At 43.5% G+C, this 15,683-nt stretch overlaps 1 protein-coding gene across 1 annotated transcript; it reads left to right on the top strand.

The window, feature by feature from the left end:
• Positions 1–2,442: 2,442 nt before the first annotated feature.
• On the top strand, positions 2,443–7,140 carry LSM6 (LSM6 homolog, U6 small nuclear RNA and mRNA degradation associated; the record flags this gene model as incomplete). The annotated part of the gene is made up of 3 exons (XM_080622587.1): positions 2,443–2,536; positions 6,315–6,428; positions 7,097–7,140. 3 exons carry the CDS (start codon positions 2,443–2,445, stop codon positions 7,129–7,131), a joined length of 243 nt encoding a protein of 80 aa, XP_080478713.1. The 3' UTR covers positions 7,132–7,140.
• Between the last annotated feature and the right edge of the window lie 8,543 nt (positions 7,141–15,683).

Below are 15,683 nucleotides of genomic sequence, written 5' to 3'. Positions count from 1 at the left end.
TTCCCCAATCTTTACCATGGAAATCGGTAACAATGAAACCCAAAATACTCCCTTCTCAAAATATAATGCACTGAAGCCAGCGATAGCGGCAGCAATATAAAACTTTGCAAGCCTGCTCCCTGAAGTAACTACATACATGTTCCTTTTCTGCTTCAAGTACTGATACAATTAAGCGTACTTGGATGCTCCTGATTAATGTGATGGTTTCTTGGAAACATGGGCACAACATGGCCCAACTTCCCTGGCCATGCCTGCACAGTCAGGTGAGCCAGGTCTGGTTTGCAGACCTTGCCCCTTAACACCTTTTAGCTTGAGCTTTGGGGGAAAAGATGTTACTGGATATGTGTTCAAAAAGAGAAGATAAATGGCTCTGAAAGGAAGAGAGAGTATAAATCCATGTTCTGAAGAGAGATGCTACATTTTCTTCATATCACAAGATTTAAAAATTGCACCAAGATATTAAATCAATAATGGAAGAATGAAAAAATACAGTCGTGAACCTTTCACAACTGATTAACTCCTGTCACAGCACTAAATTGCTTATAAAAAAAAAGGATGATATTTTCCAGACTTTAGGGGTTAGCTGGGGGAAAGGTGAAAAGGTGGGTGAGAAGGCAAAAATTTGACTTGTTGTTCCATGTTCTTTCCAGGTGGTATCTGAAAAAAAACCCTTAGCTTCTATGTTCCCTTGTTCCTCTGTAGAACAAACTGAGTGACACCCTCCTGCTCAGGTCTGGTAAGGACATCAACAAGAGCTGCTGTGAGATGCTCACTGGTTTCTTCAACAAAGCTCGCCTGAGACAAGATTTTGAGCGAACAGGATCTCAGTATAGCAGAATATAATTACATATGGGTTGTAAAAACTCTCAGTAAGGAATCGATGAGATGTTATTTTGTGCGTAAGCCATAAAAAGGGCATCTCCGTGAAGAACCCAGAGTTTAGCTAAGGAAGAGCTGGCTGGTCCCTCAGGTGAGCCCCTCGCACCACAGCCCGATGGATGGAAGTCACGTCATGTAGCAGCAGCGATTTTGCACACCGCAGCGCTGAACCACACGGCGTGCGCCACGCCATACAGCACACGCGAAGTCACGGACCTGGGTGCGAAACCCGACACGAGAGCTGCGGAGCCTGCACACACCACCAGCCAACGGGAGCGCCGCCCTCCAGCCCGCCCACAGGCCCCGCGCATTCTCAGGCCCGGCGCGGTGTGTCCCTGCCGCCGCGCCGTAGCGGGGCCGGTGGTGATTGGGCACTAGCGCAGCTGGCAGCGAGCGCCGGGAAGGGGCGCGGGAGGAGTCGGCGGGTGAGTGCGGGGCGGGCCCGGGCTGGGCCGCGGAGAGGGGAGGGAGGGAGGGTGGGTGGGGGTCCCGTGTGGCGTTTGTACCCCAACTCGCCCCCGCATGTGGGGCCGTTACGGGCGTCTGTTATAGCCGCTGCTGTAAGCCGTTTTGGGCGTTCAGCGGAGCACGTTTCGCGCCGTTTAAGCTGGTTTTGAACGGGCAGCATTCGCAACCGCACGTAACGCCACAGCGTGTGCGCCTTGGGCGGGCGGCGCTGGGGCAGCACCTGCGGGCCAGACCATGCTTGTTTCCCGGGATAGCTTCGGGTGTGGAGGGCTGCACTATCAACCCCGCCGTGCCGGCATCACAGGACGGGGACAGCGTGTGTCGATAGGAAACCAGCGACGGTCCTTGCACGGCTGGAGTAGCTCATTTGCCACAGAAAGCGAGCAGCAACAAGCTGGCAGTGTGTTGGGTGTCGGCACTAACACCGTTTCCTAGCACTGATTTGAAATGCAGAGCGGCTGTTACTTAGGCGCAGTGACATTCAAACAGAAGTTAAGCAATACAGAGAGAGGGAGGGTCTCGTTCCAAGACTTCTGAAGGACAGCATCTTTCAGGTCTGTACAACTGAATCACAAGCCTTAATTCTAAGATTAGTCCAACTTCACTGATTCAATTGAAGGCATCCTTTCAAATGTATTTGCTTGTATGTGTGAGCTGAGATCAAAAATCCTATTGCTGTTCCAGCACAGGCTTCTGTGTGTAGAGCACATACTGGCTTCTCACTCCACCCCCTAAAGATATGAATACATATTATGGCTTAGCTCTAATTTTAGTAAAACCATTTTAGTGTTCCAGCGATGATAAGACCTTTGGCTCTGTTGGAAGTTTACAAGATATGCAGTGTGACAAACAAGGATTTTTATTAGTAATTCCAGAACTTTTAAAACTGCCAAAGGGAAAGTTTAATGCTGTGACTCTAGGATAGTCTCCTTACCCCCAGCTTTACAGCTTTGCTTTTACTCATTAGATATTTTCTCCTACTGAAAGTATAAAGAGTCAGGGGACTGCCTGTCTGTACTGTATAAAGACCGTATGTAAGCCTGTTGCTTATCCAAATGTTTTCTCTCACTTTCCAGCTTACTACAGAAGCTAAAGATGAGTTTACGGAAGCAAACCCCCAGTGACTTCCTAAAACAGATCATTGGCAGGCCAGTTGTTGTAAAATTAAATTCTGGAGTTGATTATCGAGGTAAGTTCCTCTTCTTTCTCACTGAGTACAGTAATTTTTTGGGTAGGCTGGAACAGATGCCTTGCATTTGAAAAGCAAAACAGGTATGATCCAGTATCCTGGAGTGTGTCAATTATAGATCTCAGAATGGTGACAAATAGAAAATCAACTCTGGAGAAACTGATGAAAAGGAGGTTAATGGTGGATTTGGAGATTAAAATTACTTAACCAAATCATTAGTGTTCTTAGTCACAGATGGAGACCTAGGATTATTTTGAGTTTCTAAACTGATACTTGTAAAGATTGGCTGAAATTATAATTCCTGAAATGGCCAGGCAGTCCCCTTTTCCTCTGATAGCAACCCTTGTTGGAACTACCTTTTTTTTCACCTTCCTGTTCTCCAGTTCCTAGTATAGACCTTGGTCCAGAAAATCTTCAAACAGTAAACTGTGCTATCAGTCATAAGCCTGCTCATACACAAGGGATGAAAGTTACTTACATTCTTGGTTGAACAGCTGCCTAGACATGTGTTGGATCAAGACCTACAGAGATACAGGAGAAAGCTTAGTGTGGCTTTTGCTGCTGTACACCCAGTTCATTTTAACACAGCCCAGAAGGTTTATTCCAGAACTCTTCAGCCTATCTGGGTACCTTCATGCACTGTATATAGGATTATAGGCTTTAACCAGTAAATTAAACTTACCTGTTCAGTGAAATGTTCTGGTCCTACTCCCATTAAGATAAGACTGTTAGCCTGTCCAATTTTTTTAGTAGTATCCACTCAATTAAAACTATCATATATCTCCTGTTTTGCAAAACTTAGACATTTTGTGCTGGAATGACAAATATCATGGTCTTGCTGTAGATCACTGCTTCAGATAGGTTTAATTCAGTTGGCTCATCTTAGCACTTCTGAAAGGAGACTTTTTTTGTGCTGCGACAAGGAATCTTTGTATTAAGACAGCTTTAAATTGTTACTGTTTGTGACAGCAAGCACTGCCTTCTTATCCTTTCGTGTTGCTCTTTAGTGTCTCTCAGCTGACAGAATTTGCAACATGTCATTTCTTTGAGATCCATATTGTCTGAGCACTTAAGGTGGGGTGGGTGGCTTATAAACTTCACTGCTTCAGTCTTTGGCCTCTGTAAATTCTTTCTTGCAAGAAAATGTAGTGACAGCTCAATAAAGTTAAAGTAACTTACTGAAAGTTACACACCAGGCAGGGCCAAAACAGATTTGGGGTTTGGATGCACTTTCTGTTTTCTTTGAGAACATTGGTACCCTTTGCTTGGTAAGATCCATTTGTAACTGCTGCAGATAAACTACTCAGCTTTCCCCCCAGCAAACTTAGTTTCATATACCTACAGTCAGACCTAGCAGGAATTGAACCATAGTTCCTTTGATCATCCTTATTTGTTAGTGGATTTTTTTTCTCCCCTCTCTTCCATCTCTCTCTCTCTCTCCATATCTCCCTCTGCTCTCCTGCTTTTCCACTTACTGTGATCCTGCAGTTAAAAACCTTATAATGCTCTCATTTGAAAATAAACACTCATTTTATTTTGTGTAGAAATTTGGCTGACATTTGTAAAAGCAAGACATCAAAAAAGCCCCCATCTCAGGCTTTTGTTGCAGATCTATCTAGATTCTCTCTCTAGGTTGCTATTTTATGTCCGTATCTCCACCCTCCAAGCTGTGTGTGTAAACGTGGCCTACAAGGATGCTGGGGAGGGGCTATTCATCAGGGACTGTAGTGACAGGACAAGGGGTAACGGGTTAAAACTTAAACAGGGGAAGTTTAGATTGGATATAAGGAAGAAATTCTTTACTGAGAGGGTGGTGAGGCACTGGAACGGGTTGCCCAGGGAAGTTGTGAATGCTCCATCCTTGGCGGTGTTCAAGGCCAGGTTGGATGAGGCCTTGGGTGATATGGTTTAGTGTGGGGTGTCCCTGCCCATGGCAGGGGGGTTGGAACTAGATGATCTCAAGGTCCTTTCCAACCCTAACTATTCTATGATTCTAATACAACTGTTGAGGGATAACTGTAAAATGTCTTTATGCACTGCTAAGAGCTGTGCACATATAAGGGAAGAAGCCCTGGGAAAGTAATCAGTGACAAATGAATATATATGATTTCTGTGTAGAGATGGATATGTACATACATATGGATATGTACATATCTACATACAGATTAAACAGATAAAATGCTAGCCAGGATACACAGTGATAATATTTAATGCCATTAGTGGCTTGAGAGTAAAAACAAAGAAAGGGAAGAAGAGAATGAAACCACCATGGATGCACTCTAGGAACAAAAAGATTTGAAAATATTGGTTTTATGGACTACTGAATGGTAGCTTAAGAAATATAAACAGTCCAGATTTAATTTTGGACAAATAATTTTTGCTCTTATATTGTTACATGGAGCACTGAGGATTAGAGAAAAAGAGTTCTGACTTCTGTTTGGTCTATTCGGTGCATTTTCACTTTGGGAGCAGTCAGTTTTTCCTATGTGTGAAACAGAGGAAAGAAGAACATAAAGGAAAATAATTCTTAAACCATTACAAGTTGGCAGAAGAACTTTAATTCCTAATTATTTAATGGAAGGTATTACAGTAACACTTCTGAAAGATGAGAATGTGTCCTAGAGGAGGATTCTCAGACTGGAGTTCTCTCCCTCCCTGACTACAGACAATACTCTGTATTTCCAGTTTTAATGCCAGGTAAAAAAATCAGGTGTTTTTCAAACAGAGGAAGAAAGTTTGTAGTAGTATTGTCTGTGTGCAAGATACAGGCAAGATTGAGATAACTAATGCAGCTTTTAAAAAGTTGTGAAGTGTGCACAAATATCAGATTGCATACTCTGAGCAATTCATTGCATTTGTTAATCCCCACATCCAGTTCCTTAGCCAGATAATCCGTTTGTTGATCAGGCAAGTTAAATTTGTAGATGGACATGGTTCTGACCTTAAGGGTGGGAGTAGGCACCAAGGAGTAATTTTAAGTGGAAAAAACACCATCATGCTGCCAGCACATAGGAAGTACTGTGTGAACAAGGTACAGCCTTCAACGGGGGCTATGGGAAGTGAGAACATAAATACTTGTCTAAAATCAGGACTAGTCAAATGCATATTTTCCTGATAAAAAGAGTATCTTATATTACACATGGCAGAGATTTCTCCTGGAGTTGCATTGATTAAACAGCATGAATGTTTTTGTGGTAATATTTCAGTGTCATTAGAAAACCCTTTGTCGGTTGAAGATGACATCAAATTTTGTTTACATCAAAAACAGAGACTTGCAGCCAATGTTCTTCTAGATCCTTAGGCATGAAGATAAATACAAAAATGTGTATGGTGTCCTGTATTAAAAGGGCTGGTTTTTTTAGCTATATCCTTCACAGGTTTTGATGAAAGCTCAATTTATATAGCCTTGTCCTTAGGTTATCCAGTTACACTTTATGTCACAGATTCTTTTCAGGTGTGTGACTTAAAACACAATTGAGAAGGGACAACTTAAACTTTCAAAGTGGAAATTGTCAATCTTTTGCAAGTTATATCTTAATGATTTCTTTTTAACCCCTACTCTTGCATCATTTGATAAAGTTGCTACTACAATGCCTGGGGCTCCTCACTCTCAGCTTAGTTCTTTGAAGAATACTCTGATCTACTGACTTATCTGGCCAAGCTTGGGCTTTTAGGTTATGAAGATACAGGGGTTTTTTTCAGTACTATTCAAACACACTGCATTTTTTATTTTAAAGAATTTAAGTTTTTAACACTTTTAAATTGTCACTGTCTTCAGGTGTCCTGGCTTGCCTGGATGGGTATATGAATATAGCTCTGGAACAAACTGAAGAATATGTAAATGGACAATTAAAGAACAAGTATGGGGACGCATTTATCCGAGGAAATAATGGTAACTCCCTCTCCTTATGTTATTGCTCATTAGAAGATTGTGTTTTCATATTCTGATTTTGAGGAATGGCTGAGGGGTAAGCAAGCTGCCTGTAAGAGTATTAGTTTTATGCTTTCTTGGAAGCCTTAACTTTTTACAGTTTCTCTTTTCAGTGTCTATGCTTTTGTGCATTCCTGTTGCACTTTTTGCCTCTGAACTTGAAATTCGTTTAAAGAAGCAGGCTCTTTTCTAGCCTTCCTTGAAGCTTATTTCCTCCTTCACAGGTGGTTGTTAGCTTTGCCTTAAGTGCTTGGGATTTCCAGCTTTTGTGGAAAAATCATAGCATTAGTGTCTGACACCTGTAATTCTGCTGCTTAGAAACTCTCTCCTGCCCTCCTCAGTAATGCTGCAGGGTGGCTGGCTTTATTCTTCCCCTGTTCAGCGTGCATTTGCTGGAGTGTAGTTTGGCTATGAATATAATAAATACTGAAGCAAAGTAATACATAATGTGTAAATTTGATAGCATTTTTTTTTAACCTGGACTTAAGAGTTTCCTGACTTTCTTTGTGCTGAATGTGATTTATTACACTGTCATTTTACAAGCCACGGAAATAAGATATTTTAAATAAACAGGCTTCTGCACATTATTTACCAGGCCCCTCATGTGTGCTGCTTTTTCCTTTTCACAGTATTGTACATAAGCACACAGAAGAGGAGGATGTGAAGATGCCAGAAGGAGGCTGTTTTGTACTTGTGAACGTATTCGAAATGATGAGCCCTCCTTGGTTTGTAGTTAATAATCCACAGACGAAATACACAAGTGTTTAAATATTTTTTTTTTTAAATAAATGTAAACCAGTGTAAACTTCATGGATATTTTTGTTTCAAAGCATTGCTTGGTTATGCTGCACAGGAAAAAAAAAAATAAAGCAAGAAGCATGTAATAGTGCCACAAGACTAATTCAAAGCAGCAGCTTGTTTATTTATGCTGTTACAGAAATACTGACTGGAAGATAAGCAGGCATGGAGTTATCGCAGATCACAGCCTTGTATTGATGGCAAAACAGTGTTTTAACTGATGTTGGGAAGGGAAATGATAATGTTCTGGTGACAGTGACCTGTCAGTTTTGGGAAACACAGAGTCACAGTTATATGCCAGTCTAGCAACAGTCATTGGGTAGAGTTCATCTGTCCAAGAAATGTTGAATTATGCACTGAGTCAAGGGATGTACCTGTGACACTTCAACAGTTAGGGGTGGGGAAAGAATTGAATCAAATGGAAGAAAAGCCCCAAGGGTGAAAAGAAAGATCTGTGCTAGCCGAGGAAGTCAGTTGCAGGTTAAATGTTCTCACTTGTTACGCCAGCACAGTGAGTAGCTGCCACACCTGCCTCTGTACCCATACCCTACCTCACTCAGCTTGCAGTTACCTTTTTTCCTGCATCTCTACCAAACACAATAGACTTCTTCAGTAAAAAGCAATTTTAACTAATACCTAAAGCTACTCCTGAAAACTGAATAGGAATCTAAAAGCTTTTGTAAACATGCCATATGTATTCTCTTCAGACAGTTCATTTTTTCCTGTAACTTCCCCCCCACCTAGTGCCATCTATATATTCTCTTCATGTGCTAGCCAGAAAACAGAACAAGTGCATTAAGCCAATAGTAAAGGGTATGCATTACGGAGGAGGAACTTCTGTGCAGGCAGTGGAGTCAGAACTTGTTTGTTCGTATTTTGCAACAATACTCCCAATAATCAAAGCCCAGTGAGTTTCACATGGATACTTATTCCAATTTATATTATCTTTTCTCCTTTTACATGCAGTCAGACAAGGGAAAAAAACAACCCTGAGCGTTCAAGTGCTTGAGTGTTACTACACATAATGTCCAGATACTCAGGATGTTTTCTTGTTCTTCAGGACAAAGTTACAAGTTAAAGTAATGTAACTCTTAGCGAGGTTATTTAGCCAATATTCTACAATGAGTTTTCTCACACCCTGCTTTATTCTTTGGGCAGTTTATAGTGTCTCCAGGAACAAAAATACTCCTAGTTGTGCATGGATGAACACATTGACCCATTTTTCCCAAGTACCAAATCAAGCAGGGACCACTAACACATCAGTTATACAAGGGAGAGAAATGTGGGTTTTGAAATAAAAAAAAAAAAAAAGAAGAAGAATTCAAAATTATTTTGCAGTCAGTAGTTAACCTTTCCACATTAAACACTTCAGAAGCCACTACAGAACACACAAATACAGATGCTACTTTGTAATATGCTTCAGTAATTTATCACTTTCTGACAAGGGTTGAAAAGGGTCCAGGGTGTAAATACAAATCACCAACATGCTCTTCTCTAAAGAGCATGCATGCGGTTTCTCATTCATCTGTCACCTATATGCAGCTGGCAGGTTACTGCATGCTTTCATTCCTGGAGACTCTTAATTTAAAATGGGGTTAATTTTTTCCCTTCTTCTCCACTTTTCCCACTTCCTTCTCCACCTACCCACCTATAGCGACACATTTTGCCCAGACTTCTGTTTACTCTCAAGAGTTTGCAACACTAACTTTAACTGCAGTTCTTTTTCTACAGCTTTAGTCACACAACATTTTTCAGTTGTAATCTGCTACTTCAGATGGTCTGATCACACACTGAATTTAGAGAATGCTACATAATTTACATGCTAAGTGTATGCCTACATTTTTTTAATGTATGCATATTTTTATGTGATAATACATGTATTTAATGTAAATGAATACATTTTTTAATGTAGTCTAAATCGTGAAGTCACTATTCACACTACTATCTGAGGTATATAGGAAAATTTGCATTAAAGATGAGCTGTTGTATATCATACTCCAGTTTCAAAGGTGGCTAAAGAAACTAAACAATTTCCACAATCACTGACTTTTATGTACAAGATTCCCCCCTTAATTCAGTTTTCAGCCCCTAAGTTTAAATCAAGTGAACATTTAAGCTTGACTTCAGTTATGTAGTCCAGTGTTTGGATAGTCCATTCTGAGCTGGATATAACATTCATCTTGGATTTATTTTACTCATCTTTTAGATTTTGTTTTAACTAAGTATATTCTGTCAGACAACATACTAGCTGCAAGCAGATCAGACATGGGCCAGACAGTTCTCAGAATAGCACGTGGAGCACTATTTAAAGTTTAAAGTAAGGCATCCCACTGTATATGTATTTAGGCATCGAAGTATAGTGGTGTATTTCACAAACTCTTGATGCTTAAAAATGACTCAACCTGATTCATAAGATTTTTATCCCATTGGGAGATACAAACACTCTTGCAAACAATACATCTTCACACACAAAAAAGTGTATTAGATACTAATGCTCACAGCCTTCATGTTACCTCATTTACCATAGTCTAATGCTCTTGCCCCGTACCTGTGTATAAAACAGTTTTACTTGTGGATCAGGCTCATCTAGATCAGGACTGACAACGCAACATTCCTTGAACAACTTACAAGTTCTTGTCCATCACTTGTCTTAGAAGAATGCACTCAAAAATAAGTAATCCAAAACTAACAAACAAAACCTAATTGAATTCCAAAGACATAAGCTGCATTCACATACATAGTACTTTTATGCAATGAGATCACTTCATGAAACCAAGGCTGTTCAACTGCCACCCCATCCCCACCCTCTTCCACACATTCACTCAGAGACAGACTCTAGGAGGAGCAGTAACTCTGGATTTGCTATATCCCCACACCCAGTGTAAGTTTCTTGCACTTGAAAAGTCAAACTAAGCCACATCTCCTTAAACAAAAGCCTGTCTGGGAGCAGCAGCACAGCCTAGCCTGCAGAAACTCGAGAAAACAAATCTGGAAGAAGGCAGTAAGTACTCACTATATAGTGAGACAGCCAGGAGCCAGGTTTACTTACTACTAAAGCTTGCAGTGACCTGGAGTGCCCCTATATAAGGGAGCAGAGCATGCTAGAAAAGTTTTTCTTTAAAGGTATATGCTGATGACCACTCAGTTTTACAGTTTGTTGCTACCTGGTTCCTAGTTCAAAGGGCATCTAACATAACCCACTCTTAACATTAGTTATTTGAGTTCTTTCTATCTTTTTCATGATACAATGACAAAACAACTATCCAGAGCCCTTTTGGGTACAATTGGCTCATTAAGTTCGAAGGCTCTTACTCAGCTCCAAAAAGCCAGCTGTGCCCCACAGCTGTAGGTTTTAGCTGTGGTGTTCACAGTAGTCAAGAAAGCATGAAAGTGTTTGCAAAATGGCAGCCTTCAAACATTCGACCAATGGCACCAATGCCTGGTCTTTAATATGCCAACCTGTGCCCATGGCCAGCTGCAGCTCCAACTCCATGTCCATTTTGAAAGCAAACAGAGTAGACCCACCAGTTTCAAAGGTTCTTGTGCCAAACTGCTCTCCATGGCTGAGAAATGGGATGGGAGGAGGGTTTTCCTGAGCTGCTGTATTGATCCTGCCTGAGGAACCCTTGAACATTTATGAGTCAGTGATCCACGCAGCAGCTTCAGGCTGGGCTGAGCGGGGCTGCACTCCCAGCATGGCTTTCAGGTCTCCACTGGGCCGCATAGACCTCTTGTCTGCAGAACACCTTCACCAGCTCAATGTAACAGCGGAGCTTGGAGGCAGCTCCCACTCGGTGCCATGATTGCACCACCTGCCTGGCCTTGCCCTCCTTATCTGACAGCAGCAACAAGTTCTCATGAGAACATCCTTAAGAAAGAAGGTTGTTTTCTTGTAAGGAAATTATCAAATAGCTCAAGTGATGACAAGGGAGAGCTCTCCATGGATGGGGTTGCATCTGCTCTGTGCACTGTGGGAAAATCCATCCGGGCTCCATCCAGTGCTGTGTGAGTGTGGGGTGCCCAGCACCGGAAGGGATATACGATTTATTTGCTGTTTGTATTTCTTATCTTATTCTGTCTTATTAAAGCAATCATTAAGGTATTTATTGCTGGGCCTTTCTCACTGAGATACAGAAAGAGCCCTGCACCATCTCTCTCCCTTCCCCTCCTCTACCCTTTCCTGTAGTGCAGAATGGCTGCCCAGGTTGCTGTAGTTACCAATTAAAATAAAGGGTTGTTTTGTTGGTGTTTTTTTGGTGTTTTTTTTTTTTTTTTTTTTTTAAGGCTGAATTTGTAAGAGGAGCCTCACATTGTACGTTGCATGTATGTGTTAGGTCATTCTCAGCAGTAAAATTTATATCCACTGTCCCACTTCAGTAAGTGTGATACAAGAATAGCAAGAACAGTCAACTGGGTAGAAGTGGAAGGACCTGACAGTACTTCTGCCAACCTTCTGCCTAACTAGATGTCAGAAAAACATCCTCTTTTCCCTGGTGTCCCCAAACACAGAGCCACAGACATCCCTAGGTCAACCCTGAGATGCCAGTTTGTAGGCATTGTTCTCCATTCTCCCTGTGGGACTACCGTGGGTTTTTACCACTCTCCTGCTGTGGGCTTTTAGCCACTCTTTTCACAGACTGCTCTTTGTTCTAAAGATGACATGCAATCTTATTAAATTAGATGGTACTGCCAGCTTTACTGATTTAATGATCAGTTCCTTGTGATCTGGACTCAACTAAATCTTGCCACTTTGAAACAATCAGCCTGCCCACTCTAACTGTCCCCAAACTTTCTTCATAGGACTCAGGTGGCCACTAGCTGACCAGGAAGGACTTTTAACTCATTATACCCCTTATTATCTTGCAGTAGCAAAGCAGTTCTCAACCTGTCAGTGAAGCAGCCAGCTTGCTCTTCAGTGTGAGACCTGGATTGCTTACATCCATGCCCATATTGCAAACTGATCTCCACTGCACCTGCTCCAAGTCTGCTGTCTCTGTTGTGCCACAATGATGTGGAGATGTAGAAGCAATAAGCAGGAAGGAGAAAGCTTCTGTATCGAAGAGCCTGGGATCTAACTGGGTTTATAACCCTTTTGTGCACTTTATTGATGAAATTTCAGTTATATGGTTTATAGCCTATTTTAATTATCAAGTTATTACACAGCATGCACAGTTTTTCCTAGTGCTATTTTAAAATCCCAACTGTGGGGTTTTTTTATTCTAGAAATCCATGATACACAGGCTGCTGAGAAAACAATAGGCAGCGTGTAAGTTGTCTTAAGCCTCCTTCTCCTTGCCAGCTTCCTACTAATGCAGAAATTTATGACAGAAAGGAGGCAAACCTCTCCTAGTGACAGCAGTGCCACATGGCCTTCTTGTGTCTTTCTGGGCCCCATTGTCAGAGCAATATGCAGAACCTGGCTGAGCTCAAGTGACTGCAGCCGGTCAAAGCTCTGGCCAGAGGAGGCTGAGGCAATGCTGTCCTGGGGGGTGATGCAACCAGAGGCTATGGAGAAGGCTGTATTTCTTACTGGAAATATCTGCCTGTCACTTGGCATTCGAACACGCAGTTCAAGGCTGCTCGTAGGTGCATGTGCCACAATAATGACTGTGACAGGCTTTTTCCATCTCTAAGGAGGAGATGACTGTGACATTTGGTTTGAGTGCAGCTTTGAAGCTACGAAGTTCTGCTAGAGAGCAGGCAGTGAGGATGAACTCTGCGTAAGGCTGTATTTCAGATCAGCCCAGCAATTAATGCTGCCTTCAGGCAGTGCCATGCAGTTCTGCTGACTGGTGCTGATAACCCTGCACACAGCAGCCCCCCAGCAGCACCTCATGCCCTGCCCAGAGACCACCACCAGCTTTGGGAGCCAGCAGAGCCAGTTCAGTGCAGCAGTACATCCTGTGCTGTTACAGTTGGGTTGGGTCTGGGTCTCATTTGTTTGAAGTTCTTTGCCCTTCTCCCCATAGCTTTGCACAGAGCTCCAGGGAGCACCCAACAGTGCTGCTTCAGGGTCTGCACTCTGCTGCTTTTTCCCCTTTTTCAGATGGCAGCCGGTGGAGAAATGGTCCTCATTGGAGCTTGCGTAATAAAAATGTGCCCAAATCATGGCAGCAGCTGAAGAAGACCATGCAATGCTGTTACACCATGCCATGATGCAAAGACCTACTTAGGTGGAATATTGTTTTCAGACCTGGCCACTGCACCAGAATGGCTGCAATGTGTTTGGTGTTTCCCCTGCAGATTGTCAGAGGTCTGTTGTTTATTACACTGGAATTACAAGCAAGTAATAGTTTAGCTTAGGAGCAAGTTAGTAAGGAAAAGCCGTAAGAGACCAGTTGGTTTCAGGAAAAGATTACTCACTAATTTAGCATAAATGTTACTCTCTTTTGTGTATGAAATGTGGGCAATTACAAACTGAAACAGGAGCAGTAACACAAACTCTTTCTCCCTTCCACTGCTACTTTCTGCTTCCATTGACAAAAGGAAAGAAAACTGTAAGACTTGCATTATATCCTGAAATTCAGTGACTGTAAGGCCTGTTTCAAATGCAGACAGCAGGCTACTGAGAGCTCAGGACCACCAGTTCACATACTTTCAAACCAGTTAAACATATGAGAGTTGGGATGTTAGTGGCAGTACCTCAGTGCCAGCCCAGCATCGTTTCACTGCTGAAGGACAGGCTGCTCAGGGCAGGCTGATGGGAACAGCGCTAATGAGTGGGGTCTCTGCAAGCCTGCCTCCAGTTTTTGGGGGACACCTCAAGCAGAGGTCTGTGTGATATCTGCTCTGCACATACTCCCACACTGGTCAGACCCCTAAGCAAGATCAAATATAGGCACCCTTGGAGCTGCACAAAGAAAACACTGTGGTGTCACCTATGTGTTGGTGTATCTCCTTCAGTCATGGGACAGGACAGAGCTTTGTGGTGTCCTACAGGGACATGAGTGTGAACTCATTCAGCTGTCAGACATACATTTATCTGAGGAGTAGCAGGACAAAAGGGCATAAGCACTCTTTTGCCCCTCCCTCAATAGCTTTCCTGCACCACGGGGCCAGCCCCCCTCCCAGTGGCCCAGGGACATCTGAGACTGCTTTTTAATGGTCTGCTAGCTGCAGAAAAGCCAGCCAGCTGATGGGGCTGTTGCTCTGTTCCTCTATCCCTACTTGAGTCCACAAGCTACCAGCAGTTTGTTCAGCATCTCCTGATGGTGTTTGTAATGATGACGAGAAGTTGAACCCTAATTTCCACCCATTGTGAGCAAGGAGCTGCTGGCAGCGAGAGGAGTGAGCCTGGTGACAGTGGCCAGGGTCGGGAGAGAGTCCTAATGACCAGAGCAGCCTGCAGAGATGAGGTGGATCCAAGGAGGAGCTGGGAAACCCAGGGATAGGATCAGCTCTGTGGCTGAGCACTGGCATGGCTACAGCGTATCTCAGGCAAGCTGCAGCGGTGTCAGCCTGAAGTTAAAGGCAGCTCATGTGCCAGGAGACAGTCACACGTATCAGTTGCTGAGTCTTCTGTGCCAGCTCCGGTGGGTTTGTGGGGTGATGATGGCTCCTCCTGGCAGGGCTGGTCTGTAGGAAGCACTTTCCTGGCCTTTCTAGCAAATTCTTCTTTTACTGCCAAAATAACTCCCATGTAAGCATGGGAGACAGGACACACTGCTCGGGGGTCACAGACTAGAAGAAGCTGACTTTGCTTTGCTTTGCAAAGCTTCAGGCAGCACGGAAGCGGGGTTGTGTGCGGAGAGAAACGGGGCAAACAAGAGTGATCCCCCTGCATCTCTGGAAGGGAGTTCCACACAAACTCCATGGGTTGCTGCTGCCCCCCCGCTAGTTGCTTTTGTTTTCATTAGAGAAGCTTGGAGATGTGAAAAAAAACCCAACCCAAACAAACCAGGGGGTGGGATGTGAGAAGGAAAGCTAATATGATTAAGGCAGGATTCGGGCTCTGGTGGAGAGCTGCCGTAGGTGGTGGGTATTAGCAGTAACAGCTGCTGTGCTTCCCATTAGAGGAGAAAGTGAAGAAGGTCCTTGAAAGGATGGGTCTCTGGCAGGCGGAGACAGCAGCAGCGGCAGCAAACCCAGCGGCAGACGTGTCCCGAGGTAAGAGCCAGCGGCATCAGCGGCACCAGCCCAGGTGACCCCAGGGAGCACGGTCCTGCTCCCTGTGCCTGAGCAGGGAGGGTGCTGGGGCGGGGGCAGGGAGGGATGGGAAGTTGGGCACAGCCTGGGACACAACCATGAGAAGGAGCTGCTGTGCAGGGGGACTTTTGTGAGCTTCAGCAAGGAATCACTCCAGCGAGGGAGGTGTAGATGTGCTTGAGGACGAGGCACCCTGCCACTGTGCGGGGACTGGGGTATTTAGCAGGACTATTTAGCTTGTGGGAGTGTGACTCCCACAGCCATCTTCTGACA

Source organism: Psittacula echo, assembly GCF_963264785.1.
Source record: "Psittacula echo genome assembly, chromosome: 1".
In the NCBI taxonomy this organism is placed as follows: Eukaryota; Metazoa; Chordata; class Aves; order Psittaciformes; family Psittacidae; genus Psittacula; species Psittacula echo.
This window is presented reverse-complemented; position numbering and strand designations above follow the sequence as displayed.